Below are 25,909 nucleotides of genomic sequence, written 5' to 3' on the forward strand. Positions count from 1 at the left end.
GCTAATGGTAAAGAATCTGCCTGCCCATGCAGGAGCCAGAGGAGACGGTGGGTCATCCCTGGGTGGAGAAGATACCCTGGAAAAGTGGCAACCCACTCCAGGATTCTTGCCGGGATAATCCCAAGGACAGAGGAGCCTGGAGGGCTACAGTCCATGGGGTCGCAGAGTCAGACACTACTGAGTCACTGTACATGCACACATGCATTCAATACCTAATATGACCTGCCACATTCCGCTTTACCCTCCTCTTTTATGCACAATTGCTTCAATTCATCCAACCAATACTGAAGATTTCTGTACCAGGCACTGGAGACGCGCAGAATCTCTGCACAGCACCTTCCACTTCAGGTAAGTCGAGACACAATTAAAAAGAGCCCTCCGTGTTTTTTAAAAGGCTTCTCTACACTTCCTCAGTGAAGGCAATGGCAACCCACTCCAGCACTCTTGCCTGGAAAATCCCATGGACGGAGGAGCCTGGTAGGCTGCAGTCCATGGGGTCGCTAAGAGTCAGACACCGCTGTGCGACCTCACTTTCACTTTTCACTTTCATGGATTGGAGAAGGAAATGGCAACCCATTCCAGTGTTTTTGCTTGGAGAATCCCAGGGACGGGGGAGCCTGGTGGGCTGCCGTCTATGGGGTCACACAGAGTCGGACATGACTGAAGTGACTTAGCAGCAGCAGCTACACTTCCTTTCCAAAATAGTGTCTTTTACAGACACTTGTCTTTCTCCAGTTGCTAAATGAAATCTTTAACTTTAGGAAGACGAGAGAAATGTTTCAAGTTGTGAGAATTCCACTTCTGAAAACCAGGTTTGATCTTCCCAGCTCACTTAGTGTTGGCAGGAGTGAGAGCAAGAAGGTCATTAACAAAGATGGAAACTCGAGAAGACACAAGGAAAGCGCTGCGCTAGGACGTCCAGCGCCCTCCTCCGGATGCCCAACCCGCCGGCTACACTCTCCCGGACACCTGCTGGCGCTCTCTGGAGCAGTTGCCAGTCACTTGGAGGCTTGGTCGACCCCGCCCACCCTGCGGCTTGGGGCCCGCCCCCTCGTGATTGGTGGCTCCGGTGCCCTATCACTGCCGCGCTCGCTCCAGCGGCCCCCGTGGCCCATCCCCCGACGCCGTAAGGGGGCGGGGACCAGGGCCTCCTCAGGGTCCCTCCGCCCCCTGCCTACGCGCCGACCAGTAGGATTGGTCATGCGCAGTCCTCAGGCCGAATCCCCGGCGTTACGTAACGGACTCTGAGGCCTTTGCCCTTCGCTCCCTCGCCTCCGCTTATGTAACCCGGACGCCCCGGCGCGGACCCCGCCCCCGGGCCAATGGGGACCCCTAGAGCTGGCGGAGGCGGACAATCGCGGGCCCAGGGGGCGGAGCCGTGTCACGTGGCGCGCGGGGTGGGCGTGGTGCCGGCGGTAGCCTGGCACGCGGCGGGCCTCGAGACCGCGCGGGGTCGGGTCCGCTGGGTGAGCAGCGCTGGCGACGGCGGGTGAGTGCTCGGCCCGGGTGGCGTGGGCTCGGAGCCCGCCGGCCGCGGTCGCCCCAAGCCTGTCCTGCGCTGTGAGAACTTTGTGCTTCAAGTGGCTCCTTGCTCCATCCTGTTCTTGGGTGCGCGGCGATTATTGGGGCTGCCGGGGCCGCGGTCTCCCCCAGGGCTGCCCACCCCAGGAGCCACAGCCGGGCTTCCGGAATCAAATTGTGTTTCTGTTGACACTTGTCACTTTTATTTCCATCCTCCCCCTCCAGGGTGGATCTTCGGTGGGCGGAGACATCCAAAATTGCAGGGAAGTACTGGGGAGAAAAGTGCCCCCGTAGGAGCAGGGTTAGTAATTGCCCGCTAATGATGACTGACATCTCTAAGGCGATGGCATGGACCACAATGAGAAATACGGTTCGGTCGCCGATTGCAAAGTAGCAAAGAGCAGGCGATTGACTGAGGGCTGCTGTGCGAAGATGGATCCCGGTGAAGATGTAGAAAGGTCTGGTGGTAAATCTCAGAACCCCAGGGGGAATCAGCGTCATGAACTTGAAGGACCACAGGCCAGTGGTCCTGAGGCCCCCGGGAATGATGCTGCTGAGCTCTGGAGGCAGAAATGCGAGCTGCGGAGCAAATTCGTGCAGACCAGCAACAGGTGACATGACCTGATGTGTTTGTTGTTCTTTGCTGGGTCAGTAGAAGGGAAAGACGGGCTTCCATCTTTTTGCATTTTGTTTGTAAGCCTAGGAAAAAAGTTTACCGGGAGTCTCCAGCAGCTTGGAATGAAATACCTTGGAGACACTGAAGGAAATTAACTATATAAGTAGGTTAAAAGTGGTAAGGGAATTGCTGACTCTAGGCTGAAGTGGGACTCAAACAGTAGAAAAGGTTTGATGTTTACCAATTTCTTGACCTGTCATTCCCCACATGTAAAAAGGGGATGATAAATCTGTGAACTGAATGAGCTGATTCATGTTAAGTGCTCAGAAAGCAGGCCTGGCCCGAAATACACTGTTCAGTGAAAGTTGACCTATTGTAATCCAAAGTGTGAATTTAGAATTTTTTTTATCTTACAGTGAACAGCAAGATCGAAACAGAGTTTCTGAAGAACTTATAATGGTTGTCCAAGAAATGAAAAAATACTTCCCATCGGAAAGACATGGTAAACCAAGCACACTGGATGCCCTTAACTATGCCCTTCGCTGTGTACACAGTGTACAAGGTAAATGGGCTACCCTGAAAATACAGTCTTGCACATACATCACTGCTCATGAATGGCAGCCAGGCCAGAAGCATTGTTGCTTGGTTTTAGGCACAGAAATGTTTTGAGTTTTTTATGCTGTTCTGTGTGAGATGAGTAAATCTACACTGATGCCACTGGCATCTTAGTTTTTCAAATTAGCACTGTGTGCATGCACTTCAGTCGTGTCTGACTCTTTGCGACCCCTGGCGCCTCTGCCAGGCGCCTCTGTCCATGGGATTCTCTAGGCAAGAATACTGGACTGGGTTGCCACGCCCATCTCCAGGGGATCTTCCCAACCCAGGCATCGAATCTGCGTCTCCTGCTTGGCAGGTGGATTCTTTAGCACTGGGAAGCCCTATTTGTGTAGTAGTTTAGTATTTTTGTTGCAGTATTTTGCATTTTTATTTCTATTTCGGGAGAGTAAGAGTTTGGCATAACCACATTTTGGAAATTCACTTTTTAAAGGAATATTGTCTTCTATGATTATTGAGGGGAAAATACATTTGCATTTCCCTGTCATAGACATACTTTTAAAATTCAGTCATGTCATGTCAGGAATTTACCAAATTAAAATGCAATGGTTGTAAACACTTTTTCTTTTGACAATTTTCTTCTCAAGGGATTTTAAAAGTGCACATTCTGTAGCACAAACCTCTGTGGTTTCATAGATGATATATAATTCCTGAATACTGGAGTAATGTTTCTGCCATACAAATCCCCTCTGTGTATACTGAGAATTTTTGGTTTCAGTACCTTGTTTTGGTACTTTAAATTTATCTCGTTCCCTATGAACCAGAACATGCCAGATTCATAAATTCAAAATCTTAGGTTTATACAACTGTTAGTGTTTTAGGTGAAAGAAAAAACTGATCTTTCAAGGAAAATATTCTGAGGTGCCCTTATCCTAAAAAAATTAGCCAACTTTAATCGTGTTGAAAATGACTTCCTAAAGATATTGTTGTGAAACAGCCTACCTATCTATTTTCCTGTGTTTCTTAGCAAACAGTGAGTCTTTCCACATTCGCAGTCAGAACGGAGCACCTCAAGCTGATGTGACCTTGTGCAGTCTGGAGGAGCTGGCCACTATTGCTTCAGAGCACACTTCCAAAAACACAGTAAGAATTCACCAGTTTTGCCATATCAGCCAGGGTGGTTTTTCCTAGGGACCTTATCTTGATGTAGAGTCTTAAAAGTGACAACTGAACATTTCCGTAACCACAGTTTGAGGTAAACAACTGGAGAAAACTGCTAATGAGGCATCTCAAGTTTCTCCTGTCTTTGACAAAGAAAACATCTGAAAACAGGAAGCAGCACATGAGTGTTAGTTGGCTTTGCTTTGGTTCTGGGGTGCCTCTCTCTCCTTAGCATCCCTGAGTTCTCCCAAATTAAGAAGAAGATAAAAGCAACACTGCAGAGTAATTTCCTGCATCGTATTCTAATCTCCAAATGTTGATTTCTATTTATATCAATCTTAGTTCCAATACCTACTACTCCAGGTTGTAACAACTGGATTTTATAAAGCAGGTAAGTTGAGATGATGTAATCTTTTATAAAATTGTGAAAGAGTTATTTAGTATTTATCTTTTCATATGGACAGAATAATTGGGGTTCATGTTTTGCTGACATGATGGGGATTACTTAATTTATGTGTAGTGCGTGCATGCTAAGTCACTTCAGTCGTGTCCGACTCTTTGTGACCCCATGGACTGTAGCCCACCAGGCTCCTCTATCCATGGGGATCTCCAGTCAAGAATGCTGGAGTGGACTGCCATGCCCTCCTCCAGGGAATCTTCCTGATCCAGGGACTGAACCTGCATCTCTTATGTCTCCTGCATTGGCCGTCAGGTTCTTTACCACTGGCACTATCTGGGAAGCCCAATTTTTGTGTAGACCTCAACATAATCAGTCCTGAATATTCATTGGAAGGACCAATGCTGAAACTCCAATACTTTGGCCACCTGATGTGAAGAACCGACTCACTGGAGAAGACCCTGATTCTGAGAAAGATTGAGGGCAGGAGGAAAAGGGGACAACAGAGGATGAGATGGTTGGATGGCATCACCGAGTAGATGGAACAAGAGTTTGAACAAGCTCCGGGAGTTGGTGATGGACAGGGAAGCCTGGCATGCTGCAGTCCATGGGGTTGCAAAGAGTCGGACACAACTGAGCGACTGAACTGAACAACATAATTGTAACTTAAAGATTTTATGATATTGGAGCACGAGATATCCCTAATGTTACGTGCTTGTTTTGCTACTAATAACTAGTGTGTTTATAGTATTGTAGTAAGTGCTAAGGAGATTTAAGAAAAAAAGCTTTAGAAAAACATTTTCCTTTTAAGATCTTCAAATTAACACTAGAGAGGAAAACATACGCCAGTGCTAGCCAATACAAACCGTGGCTGATTATAAGCAGACTATGTTTATGTCTAATGGAATGAATTAGAGAAATGATTCTTATGAGGTATGTCAAAGACACCATCTTGGAGCAAGTAAATCTAAAGCTTGATCTCGAAGCCTAGATATGCACAGGCGAAGGGAAGACCGTCCTGTTAGGTGTATAGCACAGTTTGCGAAGAAGAAGGAATCAAGTGAACACAGTATATAGTGTGAAAGGGAAACTGTTAGTCACTCTCAGTGGTGTCCAACTCTTTCTGGCCCCATGGACTGTAGCCCGCCAGGATCCTCTGCCCATGGAATTCTCCAGGCAAGAACACTGGAGTGGGTTGCCATTCCTTTCTCCAAGGGATCTTCCTGACCCAAGGATCGAACCCAGGTCTCCTGCATTGCAGGCAAACTCTTTACCGTCTGAGCCACCAGGGATTCACTGTTTAATAGGTATAGAATGAGCTGGTGTATCGTTTGGCAGAACTTACTTCAGAAGGAAAAATGCAGGTTTTACAGTGGTAACTAGGAAGTATGTTGGAGAATTTTGTTACCTTTGCCAGATGCATGTGTGTGTGCGTTTTAAGTTATTGATCATAGTAGACATCTAGATGAAATTTATTCAGGAAATGTTGCTAGTCATAATTCAACACTGTGCATTTATTTTGAATGTTTTTCATAGGATACCTTTGTGGCAGTGTTTTCATTTCTCTCTGGAAGGTTAGTGCATGTTTCTGAGCAGGCGCCTTCGATCCTGAACTGTAAGAAAGAGTTCTTGGAGTCTTGTCATTTTGTTGAACTGCTTGCCCCCCAAGACATGAGGGTGTTCTACATGCACACTGCCCAGGCTCAGCTTCCGTTCTGGAATAAATGGACACAAAGAGGTAATGGGACCAATACTCAGATGTTTATCTCACCTGGTTAAGATCAGTTTCATTCTACCAGAAATAGTACACAAGTGAATGCATTATTCAGAATATGCAAATTGTATGGTTTTTCTTATTTAGTTTTAAAAGGCAAAGTGTGATGAAAATCGCATTTTAAATGCTTATAATGACATAAAGTTCCAATAAATTTGCTTTCATTTAGTCAACTTGATTTCACAGATTATATGCTACAAATATGGTTTGATTACAGCATGCTATATAGCAGATTTGGAGAAGGAAATGGCAACCCACTCCAGTATCCTTGCCTGGAGAATCCCATGGACGGAGGAGCCTGGTGGGCTACATTAGTCCATGGGTCGCAAAGAGTCAGACACGACTGAGCGACTTCACTTCACTATATAGCAGGTTAATTGCTACAAAGGCTCTGTTTCCTTCATGTGAATACAATTCAATGTTTTTCCTCTTACACTGACTTCATTATCTCTCTCTCTAGAGATAAGCTTTTCAAAGTTAGATCCCTTTCCAGTTTTTCTTCTTAAAAGCTATGACTCCCATCATTTTGTTTTCCTTCGGAAATGCTGCTTTGCCTGAACTGGGGGGTGGGGGATGGATTTCTCCTCGCAGTTTTCTTTGTGATCTTCTGTCCCATGTCATCTTCCATGCATTCATTCATCCTTTCTCTGTTAGTTCAATCACTCAGTCATGTCTGACTCTCTGCAACCCCATGGACTGCAGCACGCCAGGCTTCCCTGTCCTTCACTGTCTCCCAGAGCTTGCTCAAACTTATGTCCATCAAGTCAGTGATGCCATCCAGCCATCTCATCCTGTGTTCTCCCCTTCTCCTCCTGCCTTGAGTCTTTCCCAACATCAGGGTCTTTTCCAGTGAGTCAGTTAGTTGCCCAAAGTATTAGGGCTTTAGCTGCACATTAGTTTTTGAATGTTGAGTTTTAAGCCAACTTTTTCACTCTCCTCTCAAGAGGCTCTTCAGTTCCTCTTCGCTTTCTGCCATAAGGGTGGTCTCATCTGCATATCTGAGGTTATAGGCACTTCTCCCAGCAGTCTTGATTCCAGCTTGTGCTTCATCCAGCCCAGCATTTCACATGATGTATTCTGCATATAACTTAAATAAGCAGGGTGACAATATACATCCTTGATGTACTCCTTTCCCAATTTGGAACCAATCCGTTGTTCTATATCTGGTTCTAACTGTTGCTTCTTGATCTGCATACAGATTTCTCAGGAGGGAGGTAAGTTCAGTGCAGTCGCTCAGTCATGTCTGACTCTCTGTGACCCCATGGACTGCAACACGCCAGGCCTCCCTGTCCATCACCAGTTCCCAGAGCTTGTTCAAGCTTATGTCCATCAAGTCGGTGATGCCATCCAACCATCTCATCCTCTGTTGTCCCCTTCTCCTCCTGCCCTCAGTCTTTTCCAGCATCAGGGTCTTTTCCAATGAGTCAGTTCTTTGCATTAGGTGGTCAAAGTATTGGAGTTTCAGCTTCAGCATCAGTCCTTCCAGTGAATATTCAGGACTGATTTCCTTTAGGATCAACTGGTTTGATCTTGCAGTCCAAGGGACTCTCAAGAGGCAGGTAAGGTGGTCTGGAATTCCCATCTCTTGAAGAATTTTCCACAGTTTTTTGTGATCCACACAGTCAAAGGCTTTGGTGTAGTCAATAAAGCAGAAGTAGATGTTTTTTTTTTGGAACTGACAGAAATCCTTTCCATGAAAAGTTTCATGAAAAGTCACCCTTTACATCATATTTCATACTTTTCATGAAACATCTTTTAAAGATTTTAGTATAGATCAGCTTTCTTTTTGATCCCAAACCCTTTTCTCTCATTTTGATTATTTTATTATGGTAAAAAAAACACATTCACAAAATTTACCATCGTAAAAGCTGACTCATTAGGAAAGACCCTGATGCTGGGAAAGATTGAAGTCAGGAGGAGAAGCGGGTGGCAGAGGATGAGATGGTTGGATGGCATCACTGACTTGATGGACATGAGTTTGAACAAACTCCAGGAGATGGTAAAGGACAGGGAAGCCTGGCATGCTGCAGTCAGTGGAGTTGCAGAGTCGGACATGACTTAACAACTGAACAACAGCCGTTTTTGAGTGTATGGTTCAGCAGCATGAAGTCCGTTCACAATGTTATAAAGTGGATCCCCAGAACTTCATCCTGCAGATCCAGATTTCTGTACTTTTTCTGGTTTTCAATCCACTGCCCAGCCCAGTGAAGTCAGTCTTACAGGCTTCTTTCTTTAACCACAGACCCTCTCTCTGTCCTCTGTAGAAGCTTTGGAAAAGACACCTGTCACCCCTGCGTTTCTTCCAGCTCCTTCTTTCCTGTTTTGTTGTTGTTGTTCAGTCACTCAGTCATGTCTAAGTCTTTGTTACTACATGGACTGCGGCATGCCAGGCTTCCCTGTACTTCACCATATCCCGGAGTTTGCTCAAACTGATGTCCACTGAGTCATTGATGCCATCCAACCATGTCATCCTCTGTCGTCCCCTTCTTCTCCTGCCTTCAATCTTTCCCAGCATCAGGATCTTTTCCAATGAGTCAGCTCTTCACATCAGGTGCCCAAAGTATTGGAGCTTCAGCATCAGTCCTTCCAGTGACTATTCAGGACTGATCTCCTTTAGGATGGACTGGTTGGATCTCCTTGCAGTCCAAGGGACTCTCAAGAGTCTTCTCCAACACCATAGTTCAAACTCATCAGTTCTTCAGCCCTCAGCTTCTTTATGGTCCAACTCTCACATCCATACATGACTACTGGAAAAACCATAACTTGGATTAAATAGACCTTTGTGGGCAAAGTGATGTCTCTGCTTTTTAATATGCTCTCTGGATTTGTCATAGCTTTCCTTCTTTCCTGTTCCCATCATTCAAAAACACTAATTTCATTTTTATTCCTCTTTCCTAAATATGTGTTGTCAAACTTTAACTGTCCACGTTTGTTTCTCTGCTTTTGTTTGTCATGTATTCATCCCAGGGATGTTTATGCAGCCGTCTCTGTGGGCCAAGAGCTGTTCTAGGTGCTGAGGTACAGCTGTGAACAGAACAGACACTTGGGACTGCTCACCAGCTCTTTCTCACTTACCCTTCAGTATTGCCCTACAGTCTCTGATTTTTTCACCTTCTTATCTTTGCTAATTACTTAATATTTCCCCTACTTGCGAAAACATACTAGTCTCTGAAGTTGTTGTCTTTCAGACCTAAACGTTAACTTGCTCCATAAAGATGGTGTCTATCTCATTCACTCCTGACACTGTACTTTTGCCTTAGGAACCCCAATGCCAGGGTCCAGCCCCAGCAGGATCCAGGGGAACCCTCAGGATGAACGGCATCGGCGAGGAAAAGAGAGAGAGAGAGAGAGAGACCAGACCAGGATATGCAGCAGAGTCTGGCAGTTGCTTTATTTTTCACCGTAGCCTTTATACCCTAAGTTGGTACATTTCTAAGGGGCAGATAAGCATACAGACTTAGTTTAACATTCCATTAGCTTGTCCTTCACGAAACCAGGTGTGCTCTGTATATTTTTTGTTTATGAGAGTCTTTTCCCATAGATTTTTTGTACATTATCTTCTGGCCTTGAGGTTAGCAGAAAACAGAAAAGTGGCAGTCTCATGGTACAGCAGGTTGCAACATAATAGAAATACAATCCTATTAACATAAAAGTCAGTCTTTTTGCAGAAGTTCTCAGCTAAATTTATCTAAAAAGTTTAGCACACAAAGACTCTGCGGCTCTGGTAAGGGAGCCCCTGTTTAGCACTCCTGGTTAAAATTAACAATTATCTTACTGTTTTTACACTAGAGCTAAACTCTTATTTTTCTAGATCTCCAACTATATTAACAATAGTTTCCACTGCACAACATCAGCACGTTAACATCAATCAAACGTTGATCTGATAACCACTTTTTAAAACAATATTTTTTGTATTCTCTAATAGGGCTTCCTCACCCCCCAAAGGGCTCTGTGCCTATTAGGGCCTTTTTTATGGTTAATCTCTATGTATAATATCTTTTGGCTTTCAGGCCTGTTGACAATTTATGGCTTGCACCTGGTGCAACTTTAAGCAACTTCAGTAGCTGACCCTGTCTTTTTTGTGGTTAATCTATTTTCTTTCTATTAGGTGTCATCTCCATGGGAACTAGATAGGATTACATTTTTACAGAACAGAAATGCAAAGGATTGCAAAAATAGCAGATATGGCATAAAACAGGCTCTTAGTCTAAAAGTTAACTACCTGCAAGAAGTCACCAGCTAATCTCTATCTAAACTATTTTCTATTAGGCACATTTGTGGCTATAATATCTGTGGAGCTTTTCTCACCCCGCGGAGGGACCTATGCTTAATAGTTTCTTTTGTTAGCGTACTGTGCTTAGGATGTTTAGAACAATCATGAGTATTTTTTGCAATGAGAGCACACATTTATCAAACAAGCCAGAATGCCAGCAAAAGGGTTTGAATTGAAGCATTTCCTTCATCCCTGGCCCCTTCATAGGGTACCAGTGTCCGGGAGATTCATTAATTAGGGTTTTAAGTTGGTCTTTATTCAATGAAAGAGGAGCAGGAGGGCTCTCGGCAGGCAACACAGGAATCCACAGCAGGGCAAAAAAGAACAACAGCAGAAAAGGGGGGAGGATACAGGGTGGGTTAGAGGCCGAGGCCAACCTGGAAGATCCCTTATATCCTGGATGGCCTTGCCTGTCAGGTTTTTTCCTCATGACCTCGTCATGGATGGGGTCCCAGACGGCCTTGCCTGTCCAGTATTTTCTTCATGACCTCATCATGGGCAGGATCTCCCATAATGGCTCCTGGCACCCCAAGGATCCAGACTCTCCCCAAGAGCCGTTTTTTAGCCCCCACACTGTTCCTGGCTTATGCACGTGTTAACCTCCTGTTCCTTCCTTTGAGTTCAGAGACCATTAAGAGGACATAGGAAGCTGTATAAACTCAGTGGTTGTCAAGTCTGGCCCAGTGTTAGAGCACGTTTCCACTTAGATTTGTCATACAGACCTCTGAGAAGGAGCTGACCACTTTTTCTTTAGAACACAGCTTCAGCAACAAGAACTTGCACACTCCAGTCCAGGTGTGGAAGTGACCGTGGGCGCCCATCTACTGTTTGAGATCCCATAGGCTGACTCTCTGTATTTGAGAACTCCTGGGGAATGCAGCTGAATTCAGATGCCTGATGTATAAATAAAGGCAAGTTCACCTTACAGTAGAGTTGCAGTGTTTTTTATGTGCAAGGAATTTTAAGCTCAGAATCTGAAGGTCTGAGTTTCAAATTGAATTATGTCCCTTCATGAGCCTTGGACTCTTTGAAAGTCCTTTGGGCTACAAGGAAATCAAACCAGTCAACCCTAAAGGAAATCAGTCCTGAGTGTTCACTGGAAGGACTGATGCTGAAGCTGAAGCTCCAATACTTTGGCCACCTGATGCGAAGAGCCAACTCACTGGAAAAGACCCTGATCTTGGGGAAGATTGAGGGCAGAAGGAGAAGGGGGTGACAGAGGATGAGATGGTTGGATGGCATCACCGACTCAATGGACATGAGTTTGAGCAAGCTGTGGGAGATGGTGAAGGACAGGGAAGCCTGGCATGCTGCAGTTCATGGGGTCATAAAGAGACATGACCTAGCGACCAGACACGTGAACCTTGGAGGCCACCTGGCTTCTCATCGTAAAATGAGAATCTTAGTTTCTGATGTGCCTGTTAATACAGGGTTGCTGAGAGGACCTAGCAGTAAAGTGGGTAAGTGAAGCCCTGGGGATGTTTGGAGCATCCATGGCATAAAGGCTTATCTTTACTGCTGTCATCTATTGAGTGGTTACTGGTTGTCAGGATCCCTTCTTGATGCTTTAGTGGAGTAACCCAGTTAACCTTCACATCTCCGGTGGACCGACACAGTAACTGTGTTGATTTGGGTCTGCTTAGAAGCAGGGTACTTATGATTATGGAGTAGAGGTTGAGAGGAGCCCTCAACCTGCATTACGGGCCTGGCCGGAAGGAGCAAGGGCAAAGGAGGGCTAGGGGCAGGAGCTTGGGCTGCAGCGCAGCTTAGAGAGAGCTGGGCCAGGCACCCAAAGGGGGTCCAAGCTCCACATGCTGGAGGATCCTGGCATCTGGATGGAGTGGTCCTATCTCAGAGCCCCTCAGTGCATGGGCTGGTGGTTGGGTGTCAGGTCCCCCATAGTCAAGAGCTGAGCCATTTCTGAGCTGCCACAGTCACAGAGGTGCCAATGTCGCACTGCCTGTCAGTATGGAGCTGGCCTTCACCTTGACAACGTGAATCCAGCGCCCCTTTGACAGCTCGGTTGCTGGGACCACACCTTAAAGCAGGAAACCTTGCCCCAGACAAAGCCGAGCACTTGAAAGTGGCCCCATGGGATGGCTCACATCTGAGCCTGGCTCCCATCTGATCTGAAAGTCAGATCAGAAAACTAAGGATGTTTTTGAAACATCCTTCTCTTGCCTTAATTCCTCCATGATTTATATGAGCCTTGAGTGAAACAGTTTTTATGTTGCAACAACAGGACATCTTAGAGAAATGAATTTCTTTACCTTATTTTTCCACTTCTTTTTCTCACTGTGCTCAGTTGTGACTGACTCTTTGTGTCGCTTTTAACTTGCCCACCAGGTTCCTCTGTTCATGGAATTCTCTAGGCAGGAATACTGGAGTGGACATGTGGACATTTGAGACATTCCCTTCTCCAGGGGATCTTCCAAACCCAGGGATAGAATCCACATCTTTTGTGTCTCCTGCATCACAGGCAGATTCTTTTCCTCTGAGCCATCAGTGCAGCTCACTTTGTCAAGTTCTTTCATTTATTTCTCATGGATATTCTGTAAGAACTTCTGGTTTCAGAATTCTGGGACTGCAACTGTTATAGTTTCATGAGTTATGATCGTTTGGTCATCGGTCCATTTACTTTTAAACTGAAGGTTTTTTAAAAGTCATAAACATTTTTCTTGATTGTTCAGAAGTCCAGTTTCTGACTCTTGCTAATGATCTTTCCCTCAGGGATATAAATGCCTGGGCTATATTTGGTGTTTTGGGTCTTTAGAATTATTGTAAATGCTCCTTCAGTGTATTTTTAAAAAACATTTCCTTGGTTTCTATAACTGGGGACTGTTCACTCCAGTGAACAAATGTTCAAGATATATAATTAGGGAGATGTACCAGACAAAAGTAATCAGCAGTACTTGAGCATAGATTCAGTTTCCTACTGTGTCCTAAGAAAGGCAAATTTAAAGGTTTCTGATTTATCTCCTTATAAATCAGTAAAATAAATGCAAAAGTTTATAAAACTGAAGCAGAATCTTTGGCATAAGAGTTGTGAGGAAAAACTTTCTTTCCATTGTTTTGGGTCCTCATTGTGGCTCAAAGGCTCTCTAGTCCAGAGCACAGGCTCTAGCGCACGTGGGCTCAGTAGTTGCAGCGAGTGGAATCTTAGTTCCCTGACCAGGGACCCAACCTGACTCCTCTGCATTGGAAGCCGGATTCTCAGCCCCTGCATCACCAGGGAAGTCCCGAGAAAACGTTATTAATGACACTGAACTGGTACCGTTTTCTGGAACTTGGTTTGCCAACATATTATGAGAGTCATGAAATGATCATACTGTTTAGGTACACAGCTCTGGGAAATTTATCCAAGGAAAGAAAATACAATGAAAAAAAATGTACTATATATCCTACACCCAAAAGTTCTATGTAGTCTAAATTCCAAGTTTTTGAGACATGTCCACAATATTACCATGGCATGGAATATCACCAGCAAAATGCTTGTGTCAAAGGATGACTATGTTGATGTTTAAAGCAGTGAGTGCGGACAGGTGTAGTAACAGAGACAGAACTGCAGGAGATGACAGGGAAAGGCCGTCGTCAGTGGCTCTCAGGGCCTCTCCTGAGGACTGCTGACCAGCAGGAAAGCCCTGGGTGGATCCTGGATGGGATGAGATCTTGGTAAAGGGGAGGGGAGTCCTATTTTAAGAGTAGCTCTCTCTCTTCAAAGAGTGCCCTGTTTGGCTAGTGATGGTTTGAGGAGGAGCCACCCAGGGCAGGACACTGATGGGTGTCTTTGTTTCCAGTGGCCTCACAGTATGAATTGGCACCGATGAAGTCCTTCTTCTGCAGGATCGGGTGAGTATGGGGGCTCCTGAGGCCAGGAGCAGTGGGTTAGGCTCTGATTATATTTTAATTTTTTTCTTGATGTATAGCTCATCCCTGGGTTGGGAAGATCCCCTGGAGTAGGAAATGGCAACCCACTCCAGTATTCTTGCCTGGAGAATCTCAAGAGGAGCCTAGTTGGCTACATACAATCCATGGCATCACAGAGTCGGACATGAGCAAGCACATGAAAAGACAAGAACTGATTTACAGTATTTCAGATGTACAGCAAAGTGATTCAGTTATATATACGCATACTAAGTCACTTCAGTTGTGTCAGACTCTGCGACCCTGTGGACTGTAGCCCTCCAGGCTCCTCCATCCATGGGATTCTCCAGGCAAGGATAACTGGAGTGGGTTGCCATGCCCTCCTCTAGGGGATCCTCCTGACCCAGGGACCAAACTCATGTCTCTTAGATCTCCTGCATTGGCAGGTGAGTTCTTTACCACTAGTGCTACCATTCACATGTGCATGCTAGGGCTAAGTCGCTCCAGTCGGGTTTGACTTTTTGCGACCCTAAGGACTGTAGCCTGCCAGGCTCCTCTGTCCATGGGGTTCTCCAGGCAAGAATACTGGAGTGGGTTGCCATGCCTTCCTTCAGGGATCTTCCCCACCCAAGGATCCAACCCCCATCTCTTGTGTCTCCTGCCTTAGCAGGTGGTTTCTTTACCACTAGCACCACTATTCACATATATATTCTTTTTCAGATTCTTTTTCATTACTGGTTATTACAGGATAATTGAATATAGTTCCTTGTGCTGTGTAGGAGGTCTTTGTTGTTCATCTATTTGATATATATAGTTGTCTGTATCTGTTAATCCCTAATTCCAAGTTTACCCCTCTGATTTTATTTAGCACTTGATTCTTCTGTATTCAGCTAGGTCTTCCGTGGATACAAAAGACAAGACCTGGTTCTTGCTACAAGAAGTTCTTATATTTTGACTGAGAAGATGCATGTACCTGTGAGAAAAGTAGATAGTAATGCAGTAGGAGAAAAGACAGGAAAGATCACTCAGATCTGAAGCCCACTGTTGTCTGGGGCTTTTTTGGTTTTGTTTGGTTTTTGTTTTTCAGTCACATTTAAAATTAATTTTTGCAAATTTGAATAACCTTAAAGCAAGATAGGTATATTTATGAGAAGACTTAAAGACTTCCCTAGTGACTCAGCTGGTAAAGAATCTGCCTGCAATGTGGGAGACCCAGGTTCGATCCCTAGGTTGGGAAGATCTCCTGGAGAAGGGAACGGCTACCCCACTCCAGGATTCTGGCCTGGAGAATTCCATGGACTGTATAGTCTGTGGGGTCGCAAAGAGTCAGACATGACTGAGTGACTTTCACTAAAAGGTCCAGAGATAGAGAACTAGAAAAGAAATCAGAAGTTTAATTGTAATTGATTTCTGGTAGAATTTATTAGTGATTTTTTTTCCTCCTTTTAAGTTTACTATGACATGTTAATGTTTGTTGTTGTTTGATCGCTCAGTCGTGTCCGACTCTTTTGCCACCCCAGCCCACCAGCTCTTCTGTCTGTAGGATTTCACAGGCAAGAATACTGGGGTGGGTTGCCATTTCCTCCTGCAGGGGATCTTCCCTTCCCAGGGATCAAACCTGTGTCTCCTGCATTGGCAGGCAGATTCTTTACCACTGAGCCACTGGGAGAGCCCTTCATAGTAAAAGAAAAAAACATTTTTAAATGACATTGCAATCACCAACATTAGTGTTGAAGTTACTATTAATAAATGGCCTTGATATTTAGAGAAGAGAAGTCCTTGTGATAGATGATTCAGACATTCCATGGACTTGGGGGGACCTGAGCTGATAGTATTCGAATGTTTGGGGTGGGATACCCTGGAATGGTACAGGGGAGAAGGCCCGTGCCGGTTCCTCTTGTCACTCGCAGGTGAGTCGTTCGTGAAGATCTGAGAGCAGCGCCTGCCAGATAGTAAGCGCTGTAGGTGTTTGTTACTCTAGTAGGTACTAGGACCAAAACTAAGTTCTGCCTTCATGGACTTAGTGTTCTGTAGGGATGGGGGCTAATAGTAAACAACCGTGTAAGCATACATGTGTCAGTTGTAGTAAGTTCCATGTAGAACAGTGAGCTGAGTAAGGGAGTTCTGGGCAGTGGAGAGGTTGCCAGTGTATTCACGGTGGTCAAGGAACTCTTCTCTAGTTAGAAGCCTAACTGACCAGAGCCCTGAAGGAGGTGAGGAAGCAGCGTGTTTGAGAGACGACGTCCCGGGCGAGTACAGAGGCCCTGGGCAGAGCACGCCTGGCTCTGGGGAGGAAGGGGACAGGAAGGGTGGAGAAGACAAGGAAGCAGGGGCAGAGACCACAGGACACTCTGACTCCTGGGTGAAACGTTTCGTTCAGGGTAGCCACTTGATTATTTTTAAAACTCCGGGGATTTTCAAAATAATATAAAAACTAGTGCAATGAACTGATAGGTACTGCATTTTCCATGAATAACCATGGCCAGGCCTGTGTCATCTGTTCCACCACCTCATGCCCCCTCTCCTCAGCTCTCTTATCCTTTCCTTCATGGTTATTTCAGAGTCTTGTCCTAACAGTAAGGTTCTTGTCAAGCCTCCAGGTGTTCCTGTCGTTCCTCTGTGGCCGGCAGGAGCTGCTGGTTAACTAGGCTGAGGAAGTTAGCTCCTGGCCCGATGAGAGTCCCCGTTGGTTTTGACACTTCCTTTGTGGCAGACTTGTCATCCCAGGCTCAGCAGAGGTGGTTGCTCCCCAGATTCAGGTCCTCGGGCAGTGCTGCTACAGGGTCACAACTAGGTCTGTCCTTTGAACAAGAATGTAGAAAGGAAGGGGTGCCTGGGGGCTGGCTTGGGGGCACTGGTCCCAGGGGACCCTGTTATGTGATGCTTGGTTTAGACACATGAAATGAGATGGACGGCTGTGCCTGTCTCTCTTCCCAGCAGGAGTGGACAGTCATGCTGGAATCAGTGACCAGTTCACACTCAGAGTGATGAGCCAGGTCTCCAGAAAACCTCTTACTCATCGAATAACAAATCATTGCCCTTGGGTACTAAACATTAAAACTAACATTTCCCTTCTTTTAAAAATAAATCTGTTTAACACTACTATGTTTACAATGGATAACCAAGAAGGTCCTACTGTCTAGCACAGGGAGCTCTGCTCAATGTGATGTGGCCGCCTGGGTGGGAGGGGAGTTTGGGGAAGAATGGATACATGTGTATGTATGGCCAAGTCCCTTTGCTGCTCACCTGAAACTGTCTGTCACAACACTGTTAATCAGCTATCCCCGACTACAAAACAAGAAGTTTTAAAAAGTTAATAAATACGTTTAGATGTTTTAGACTTGGACATGTCTCCCTTGAAAATTACTGAACATTTTCCCTGGTCTTGTTTCACCTTGGACTAAGTGGCCCTTCATGACCAGCACTAACCGCTCTATCCTTCTTCAGCGGAGGTGAAGCTGGGGAGCCGCAGCGGCCTTACTGCCCATTCCGGATCACTCCCTACTTGATTCGTATGCATAGCTCGGCCCTCGCGGAGGCTGAACCCTGCTGTCTCTTGCTGGTGGAAAAGATGCACTCGGGTTACCAAGGTAAGCCGGGAGCATCTGCATTCAGCTCAGACGTGATGCATCCGTGCGTCAGAAAGGAGCCCATGAAAGCCCGCCTCTTCCCTGATCCCATTCTGCCTGACGTCTGTCTGCTGGCCTTGACTTCCGGTGCTGGTGTCTCCTTCAAGGAAGCAGGGCCCCCAGGTCCAAGCATAGACTTGCCCACAGATACACAGACTTCCTATCCTTTCTCTGCTGGTTACCATCCTGTGGTCTTTCGCTTCTGTCTTGTGTGACATAGGAGCACTGAAACTGTTGCACAGAGAAGTCACAAGAATGAGTTAGGTTTTTTAAGTGTTTTGAAAGCCGCCTCCCCCCTGCCGCCCGCCGCCAAGTAAACAGCATAGTTTGTTTTCTGATGGTGTAACTACATTGCTAAATTCACATATCAGTATAGAAGCAGCTTCCATTCATTATATTTTGAAATTACAGTCAATTCTGCTTGTAACATGACACATGCTTTTTTGGAATTTATCATTCCTGTGCAAAAAAAATTCACGCAAATCACAGGGCTTAGGGAAAAATGAGTTTAGGGGCACAACACTCAATACATTAAAATTTTAAAATATTTAAAATTTAAAAATAAAAAAATTTAAAAATTTAAAATTTAAAATAAGCACAAAATAAGATGGTAACACATAAGATGGTAAACACATAAAAGGGTAACACAGTGTTACATAATAAATGACTAAGAAATGCACAAATGTTACAATAAATGCAGCTCTTCACTGTGGAAAAGCCTTGCAGTTTGCTGTGGACACAGGTGTTGCACAGGCCGCAGCTCCTGCCTTACTATGAGTGCTGGAATGGAAGTCATCTGAAATCAGACGGAGAATTCCATCACCAGGTTGGACAGGCATGGCTCAAGGCACACCTGGTGCACAGAGGCAGCAGCTAGATATTTCATGTGTGTGCATGTTTCTCTGTGTTCCTAAATGACTCCATTCAACTAGGTGCTGTTTTCTACATTCACCTTGTGTTCCTTAAAAATGAAATCGTGCCTAAGCAAATGCAGATTGCATCATGCCCAAATCATCCCCTAATGTTTGACCACTGCATTTTCCAAGAGGGCTATAGCAGAACTGACCACGCCAACTTTATTACAGATTAAAAATGTCCATGTTGTACTGACATCTTGATAGCTTACAGTGAGCGATGTCAGATTTGTGATCTCCAAAGAAGATTTTGCTTCAGGATCAGGGACCAGGCTTGATCACCCAAGAATGTTTGTGTAGCAGAAGCTTTGTTACAGGGAAAAGGACAGAGAAAGCTTCTGACATGGACATCAGAAGGCGACAGAGTGCTCCACTAGCGAGTCTTACCAATGCCTTAAATACTTTTACCAGACCCACTCCCACAACATACCTCTTAAATTAATAAGATCAGAACAATAGAAAGGTCTTACCAGACCCACTCACACAATCTTAAGAAAACATACATATAAGATAACAAGATTAGTCAGAAGGTGCTTGTTAAGAAGGTGGAACATGTCCTGGAGCAAGATACATTGTTGTTATATAATCATTAGTACTCTGCATATAAGTTAAATAAGCAGGGTGACAATATACAGCCTTGATTTCTTTTCCTATTTGGAACCAGTCTGTTGTTCCATGTCCAGTTCTAACTGTTGCCTCCTGACCTGCATACAGGTTTCTCAAGAGGCAGGTCAGGTGGTCTGGTGTTCCCATCGCTTTCAGAATTTTCCACACTTTATTGTGATCCACACAGTCAAAGGCTTTGGCATAGTCAAGAAAGCAGAAATAGATGTTTTTCTGGAACTCTCTTGCTTTTTTGATGATACAACGGATGTTGGCAATTTGAGCTCTGGTTCCTCTGCCTTTTCTAAATCCAGCTTGAACATCTGAAAGTTTACAGTTCACGTATTGCTGAAGCATGGCTTGGAGAATTTTGAGCATTACTTTACTAGCATGTGAGATGAGTGCAACTGTGCGGTAGTTTGAGCATTCTTTGGTATTATTGCCTTTCTTTGGGATTGGAATGAAAACTGACCTTTTCCAGGCCCGTGGCCACTGCTGAGTTTTCCAAATTTGCTTACATATTGAGTGCAGCACTTTCACAGCATCATCTTTCAGGATTTGAAATAGCTCAACTGGAATTCCATCACCTCCACTAGCTTTGTTCTTAGTGATGCTTCCTAAGGCCCACTTGACTTCACATTCCAGGATGTCTGGCTCTAGGTGAGTGATCACACCATTGTGATTATCTGGGTCGTGAAGATCTTTTTTGTACAGTTCTTCTGTGTATTCTTGCCACCTCTTCTTAATATCTTCTGCTTCTCTTAGGCCCATACCATTTCTTTATTGAGCCCATCTTTGCATGAAATGTTCCCTTGGTATCTCTAATTTTCTTGAAGAGATCTCTAGTCTTTCCCATTCTATTATTTTCCTCTATTTCTCTGCATTGATAGCTGAGGAAGGCTTTCTTATCTCTCCTTGCTATTCTTTGGAACTCTGCATTCAGATGCTTATATCTTTCCTTTTCTCCTTTGCTTTTTGCTTCTCTTCTTTTCACAGCTATCTGTAAGGCCTCCTCAGACAGCCGTTTTGCCTTTTTGCGTTTGTTTTTCTTGGGGATGATTTTGCTCCCTGTCTCCTGTACAATGTCATGAACCTCCACCCATAGTTCATCAGGCACTTTGTCTATCAGATCTAGTCTGTTAAATCTATTTCTCACTTCCACTCTATAATCATAAGGGATTTGATTTAGGTCATACCTAAATGGTCTAGTGGTTTTCCCCACTTTCTTCCTTTTAAGTCTGAATTTGGCAATAAGGAGTTCATGATCTGAGCCACAGCCAGCTTCCGGTTTTGTTTTTTTCTGACTGTATAGAACTTCTCCATTTTTCGCTGCAAAGAATATAATCAATCTGATTTCCGTGTTGGCCATCCGGTGATGTCCATGTGTAGAGTCTTCTCCTGTGCTGTTGGAAGAGGGTGTTTGCTATGACCAGTGCGTTCTCTTGACAGAACTCTTTTAGCCTTTGCCCTGCTTCATTCTGTACTCCAAGGCCAAATTGGCCTATTACCCTAGGTGTTTCTTGACTTCCTACTTCTGCATTCCAGTCCCCTGTAACGAAAAGGACATCTTTTTTGGGTGTTAGTTCTAAAAGGTCTTGTAGGTCTTCATAGAACTGTTCAACATCATCTTCTTTAGCATTAATGGTCAGGGCATAGACTTGGATTACCATGATACTGAATGGTTTGCCTTGGAAGTGAACAGAGATCATTCTGTCGTTTTTGAGATTCCATCCAAGTACTGCATTTTGGACTCTTTTGTTGACTATGATGGCCACTCCATTTCTTCTAAGGGAGTAGATATAATGCCCACAGTAGTAGATATAATGGTCATCTGAGTTAAATTCACCCATTCCAGTCCATCTTAGTTTGCTGATTTCTAGAATGTCGACATTCACTCTTGCCACCTCCTGTTTGACCACTTCCAATTTGCCTTGATTCATGGACCTAACATTCCAGGTTCCTATGCAATATTGCTCTTTACAGCATCGGACCTTGCTTCTATCACCAGTCACAAGCACAACTGGGTGTCGTTTTTGCTTTGGCTCCATCTCTTCATTCTTTCTGGAGTTATTTCTCCACTGATCTTCAGTAGCATATTGGGCACCTACCTTCCTGGGGAGTTCATCGTTCAGTGTCCTATCTTTTTGCCTTTTCATACTGTTCATGGGGTTCTCAAGGCAAGAATACTGAAGTGGTTTGCCATTCCCTTCTCCAGTGGACCACATTTTGCAACCTCTAAGTATAATGAAACATTTCCATCCTGGATTCTAAATTATTCTGGGTTTCATTGTTGGATTAGTTGGGATGAATAAACTATTCAATGTACACAGACTTGCTCTGTATTTAACTTGAGTAGGTATTACTTTTTAAAAATTTATTTATTGTTTTGGGCTGCGCTGGGTCTCTGTTGCCGTGAGGGCTTCCTATGGTTGTGCCAAGCGGGCCTCCTCTCTAGTTGCTGTGCGAGGGCTTCTCATTCTGGTGGCTTCTCTTGCTACAGAGCACAGGCTCTCGGTGAACGGGCTTCAGTAGTTGTAGCACATGGGCTAGGTCTCAAGGGAGGGTTCAGTAGTTATGGCTCCTGGGTTTAGTTGCTCCGAAGCATGTGGGCTGTTCCTGGACCAGAGGTTAAACCCATGTCCCCTGAACTATAAGGCAAATTCGCAACCACTGGGCCACCAGAGAATCCCATAGGTTTTACCTTTTGACCTAATTAAAATGTAGTTAATAATGAAAATTATTAGATTTGGCTACTCAAAGGCCTGCCCTTTAGGTGAGATTTCTGTCGTATCATGTAGAGTTTGTTGCCTTTTTAATATGTTAGGTGGATAATTAATTAGATATTTGTCTCTAAAACGAGTCTTTCTCTTCTTCACAGACCCTCGAATCCCAGCAGATAAACGAATTTTTACCACAACACATACTCCTGGTTGTGTTTTTCTTGAAATAGATGAAAGGTAAGTACTTCTTTAAGCCTAAAAGAAATTTGTTTTGGAAAATAAATTAAAACTTTATGTTTAATATACATCTACATAATGACATCTACCCGTTTGCCCATTTGATGTTTGTCAGTTTGAATTTCGTATTGTCTAAAATTTTAATGTATCTTGCTTGTTATACTTCTAAGATTTACAAGTTATCATATTTGATTTTAAAGCTTTAGGTAAGTCAGAAATTATTTTTATGTACTGCCCAAGAGGACAGTGAACCTTGGACACATTGTATATCAGTGTTAGTCCTCCAGTCGTGTCCAACTCTTTGCAATCTCATGGACTATATATAGCCCACCAGGCTCCTCTGTCCATGAGATTCTCCAGGCAAGAATATTGGAATGAGTAGCCATTCCCTTCTCCTGGGGATCTTCTCGACCCAGGGATCCGAGCTGTGTCTCCTGCATTGTATTTACCATCTGCGGCCCCAGGGAAGCCCACATGGTATATAATTATGGTCAAAATGAGCCCTAGACTCTGGCCTCTGAGCCTTGTGCACATATATTGCTTGCTGTAGGCAAGTGCTTCCCAGTTTATGATGAATTTTTATTAGTCTGAAGTGAAGGGGGAAAGGAGCAAGAAAAATAAGGCAGGTTTCTTTTTTTGTAAAGCTAAGTTTATTTAATTTAAAGAATTGTTACTTGTTTTGAACGTATGTCCTATCTACTTTTTTTAGTTATTAAAATAGTCTTTGTTATTTAACAGGTAGTGATAGTAGATAATCATCATTGTTTATTGTTGTTTTTTTATACCTTTATTTGGGAAAATGAAACATTGTTATCCTCTGATCATATCCTTCATCTTCCCCCACACTTGTGCAAAAATTTTACTTTGTGAAATCTGAAAATCTGAGAACTAATACATCAATCCTATTATAGGTGAGCATAAAGCAAAAATGTAAAAAAACCTGACACAGTTATGATAGGTATTAATTTTGGTTTTTAAAATTTTTTAACATCTAGGAAATTCCCTGGCGATCCAGTGGTTAGGACTCGGCATTTCCACTGCTGAGAGCCTGGATTCAATCTCTGATCAGGAAACTAAGATCCCACAAACTGTGCATTGAGGCCAAAAAAAAGAAAGCTTTAAAAAAAGTTGTTTTAACATCTGGAAATGGATTTATTACCCATTTATTACCATTTAGTTATCATGAAACTAAACAGTAATCGGAGAAGGCAATGGCAACCCACTCCAGTACTCTTGGCTGGAAAATCCCATGGGCAGAGGAGCCTGGTGGGCTGCAGTCCATGGGGTCGCTAAGAGTTGGACACAACTGAGCGACTTCACTTTCACTTTTCACTTCCATGCATTGGAGAAGGAAATGGCAGCCCACTCCAATGTTCTTGCCTGGGGAATCCCAGGGATGGGGGAGCCTGGTGGGCTGCCATCTATGGGGTCGCACAGAGTCGGACACGACTGAAGCAGACTTGGCAGCAGCAGCAGCAGCAAACAGTAATAGTGAGTTACTTTGTATAATTTAATCTGTACAAGGTAAGAAAATTTAGCTAAAGATATTCTGAAAATAGCTTAAGTTTACTGCATTAGAAAGTATGGTTAGGAATCCAGGCTTGCACTGTAGGGGGTGTGGATTCAGTCCCTGGTTGAGAAACTTAAGATGCTGAATATCATGAGGGTGTGACAAAAAATAACAAAGATTATATATACATGAGCTTCCTGGTGGCTCAGACAGTAAAGCATCTGCCTGCAATGCCAAAGACCTGGGTTTGATCCTTGGGTCAGGAAGATCCCCTGGAGAAGGAAATGGCAACCTACTCCCATGGAAAATGGAAATGGAAGGAGGGAAATGGAAAATCCCATCGACAGAGGAGCCTGGCAGGCTACAGTCCATGGGGTTGCAAAGAGTTGGACACGACTGAGCGACTTCGCTTTCTTTCTTTCTTTCTTTCTTTCTTATATATACATGAGAAAAAGAAAGTATTTGTGAATTTATACACATAGAAAATGTTTACAGAGTCAGTTTTTTCCTAAATCATCTTGAATGTCTGGTCATTAGAATTTTCTTATGAGCATTTATCCTACAAATGTCTTTGTGACTGGTCCTCTTTTTGATACTACTGTTTGGGAGACACTGTTTTTGTATACTTTTAAATACTCTGTATAAATTTATAGCCTGCTTTCTTCATTTAACATGATAAGCATTTCTCTATGTTATAATATGATCTTTGTAGACTTTTTAAAAGGCAGTGCAATTGAGGGCCTCAAGAGACCTCTGAAAAAGTGAAAAATGTTAGTTGCTCAGTCATGTCTGACTCTTTGTGACCCCATGGATTGTAGCCCACCACTTCTCTGTCCATGGGAATTCTCCAGGCAAGAATATCAGAATGGGTTGCCATTCCCTTCTTCAGGGGATCTTCCCAACCCAGGGATCAAACCCAGTTCTGCTGCATTGCAGACGGGTTCTTTACCATCTGAGCCACCAGGGAAGCCCTCTGAGACCTCTATGGAACTTGTGAAAAGTATAGACTCCTAGTCTCACCCCAGAAACGCTGATTTAGGAAGCAGTGAGCCTGCAAATCTGGCTTTTGGAAGTTTGGTAGGTGATTTTGAAGCAACACCTCCGGTGACCAACGCTTCTTAGATTGTGTTAACCCTTTCTGCACAGTATAGGCACTCAGGTTGCTTGCAGCTTTTATAAATGCTGTACTGAACATCTCTGCATACCTTTTCTTCGTATTTAGAGTTTATCTGAAAAGTACTGTTGAAAGTGCGTAAGGTACAACAGTCACTTGCTGCGAGTGACACGCTGCCTGTGCTGTGTCTGTGCTCAGGGCCGTGCCTTTCCTGGGTTACCTGCCTCAGGACCTGATCGGGACATCCATCCTAGCGTACCTGCACCCGGGAGATCGCTCTCTGATGCTTGCCGTGCACCAAAAAGGTAAGCACCTGCTTCTTTACAGGAGGACATTTTTTTTTTTCCCCACTGATCTTCTTAAATTTTTTGTTTCATTTCTCACTAGAGCTTCTCTCAAGCACCAATATCATTAGAAGTGCTCAGTCACTCCGTCCTGTGCAGCTGCCTGGACTGTAGCCCACCCCCATGGAATTTTCCAGGCAGGAATGCTGGAGTGGGTTGCCATTTCCTCCCCCAGGGGATCTTCCCGACCCAGGAATCGAACCCATCTCTTGTGCATTGGCAAGCAGTGCCACTAGTGCCACAAGTGCCACCTGGGAAGCCCCTTAATCATCAGAGTGTTGCCTTTAATCAAGAAAACAGTGTGCTGAAACTATTGAAACAATATTTTTTTCTATTTTGATATTTTAAAACATTTACAAATAAGTGCCTTAAGAGAGGCATTTGTAACAAACATTCATGTTAAATAACTTCTGTCTTATTGTTTTATGTAGTCTTGAAGTATGCCGGCCATCCTCCCTTTGAACACCTGCCCATTAGATTTTGTTCTCAAAATGGGGATTACATCATACTGGACTCCAGTTGGTCCAGCTTCGTGAACCCATGGAGCCGGAAGGTTTCTTTCATCATCGGTCGCCATAAAGTTCGAACGTAAGTCAATCAGTTTTCATATTTTCTAAAAAATGTTTTTTCAAATAACATTCTCAGGCCTGTTGACTCCCCTTTGAATCAGTTGACAC

The 25,909-nt window shown here is 44.2% G+C and overlaps 1 protein-coding gene across 17 annotated transcripts in view; it reads left to right on the forward strand.

The window, feature by feature from the left end:
- The first annotated feature begins 1,251 nt into the window (after window positions 1–1,251).
- Window positions 1,252–25,909, forward strand: part of PER3 (period circadian regulator 3) — a 71,165-nt gene continuing 46,507 nt past the window's right edge. For 11 of the 17 annotated variants that reach the window (XR_006272516.1, XR_006272518.1, XR_006272517.1 and 8 more), the window contains exons 1-9: window positions 1,496–2,132; window positions 2,554–2,699; window positions 3,720–3,835; window positions 5,787–5,988; window positions 14,095–14,146; window positions 17,609–17,751; window positions 22,186–22,264; window positions 25,087–25,193; window positions 25,664–25,820. Coding sequence is in view for 14 of the 17 variants with exons in the window: in XM_043484852.1 (XP_043340787.1) it covers window positions 1,870–2,132; window positions 2,554–2,699; window positions 3,720–3,835; window positions 5,787–5,988; window positions 14,095–14,146; window positions 17,609–17,751; window positions 22,186–22,264; window positions 25,087–25,193; window positions 25,664–25,820 (1,265 nt within the window). In the remaining 3 variants the exon portion in view is untranslated. Of the gene's footprint in view, window positions 2,133–2,553; window positions 2,700–3,719; window positions 3,836–4,195; window positions 4,245–5,786; window positions 5,989–14,094; window positions 14,147–17,608; window positions 17,752–22,185; window positions 22,265–25,086; window positions 25,194–25,663; window positions 25,821–25,909 lie in introns of those variants that run through there. The other 6 variants (XM_043484848.1, XM_043484849.1, XM_043484853.1 and 3 more) reach the window with 6 other exon arrangements.

This window comes from Cervus canadensis, chromosome 13, assembly GCF_019320065.1.
Source record: "Cervus canadensis isolate Bull #8, Minnesota chromosome 13, ASM1932006v1, whole genome shotgun sequence".
Lineage (NCBI taxonomy): Eukaryota > Metazoa > Chordata > Mammalia > Artiodactyla > Cervidae > Cervus > Cervus canadensis.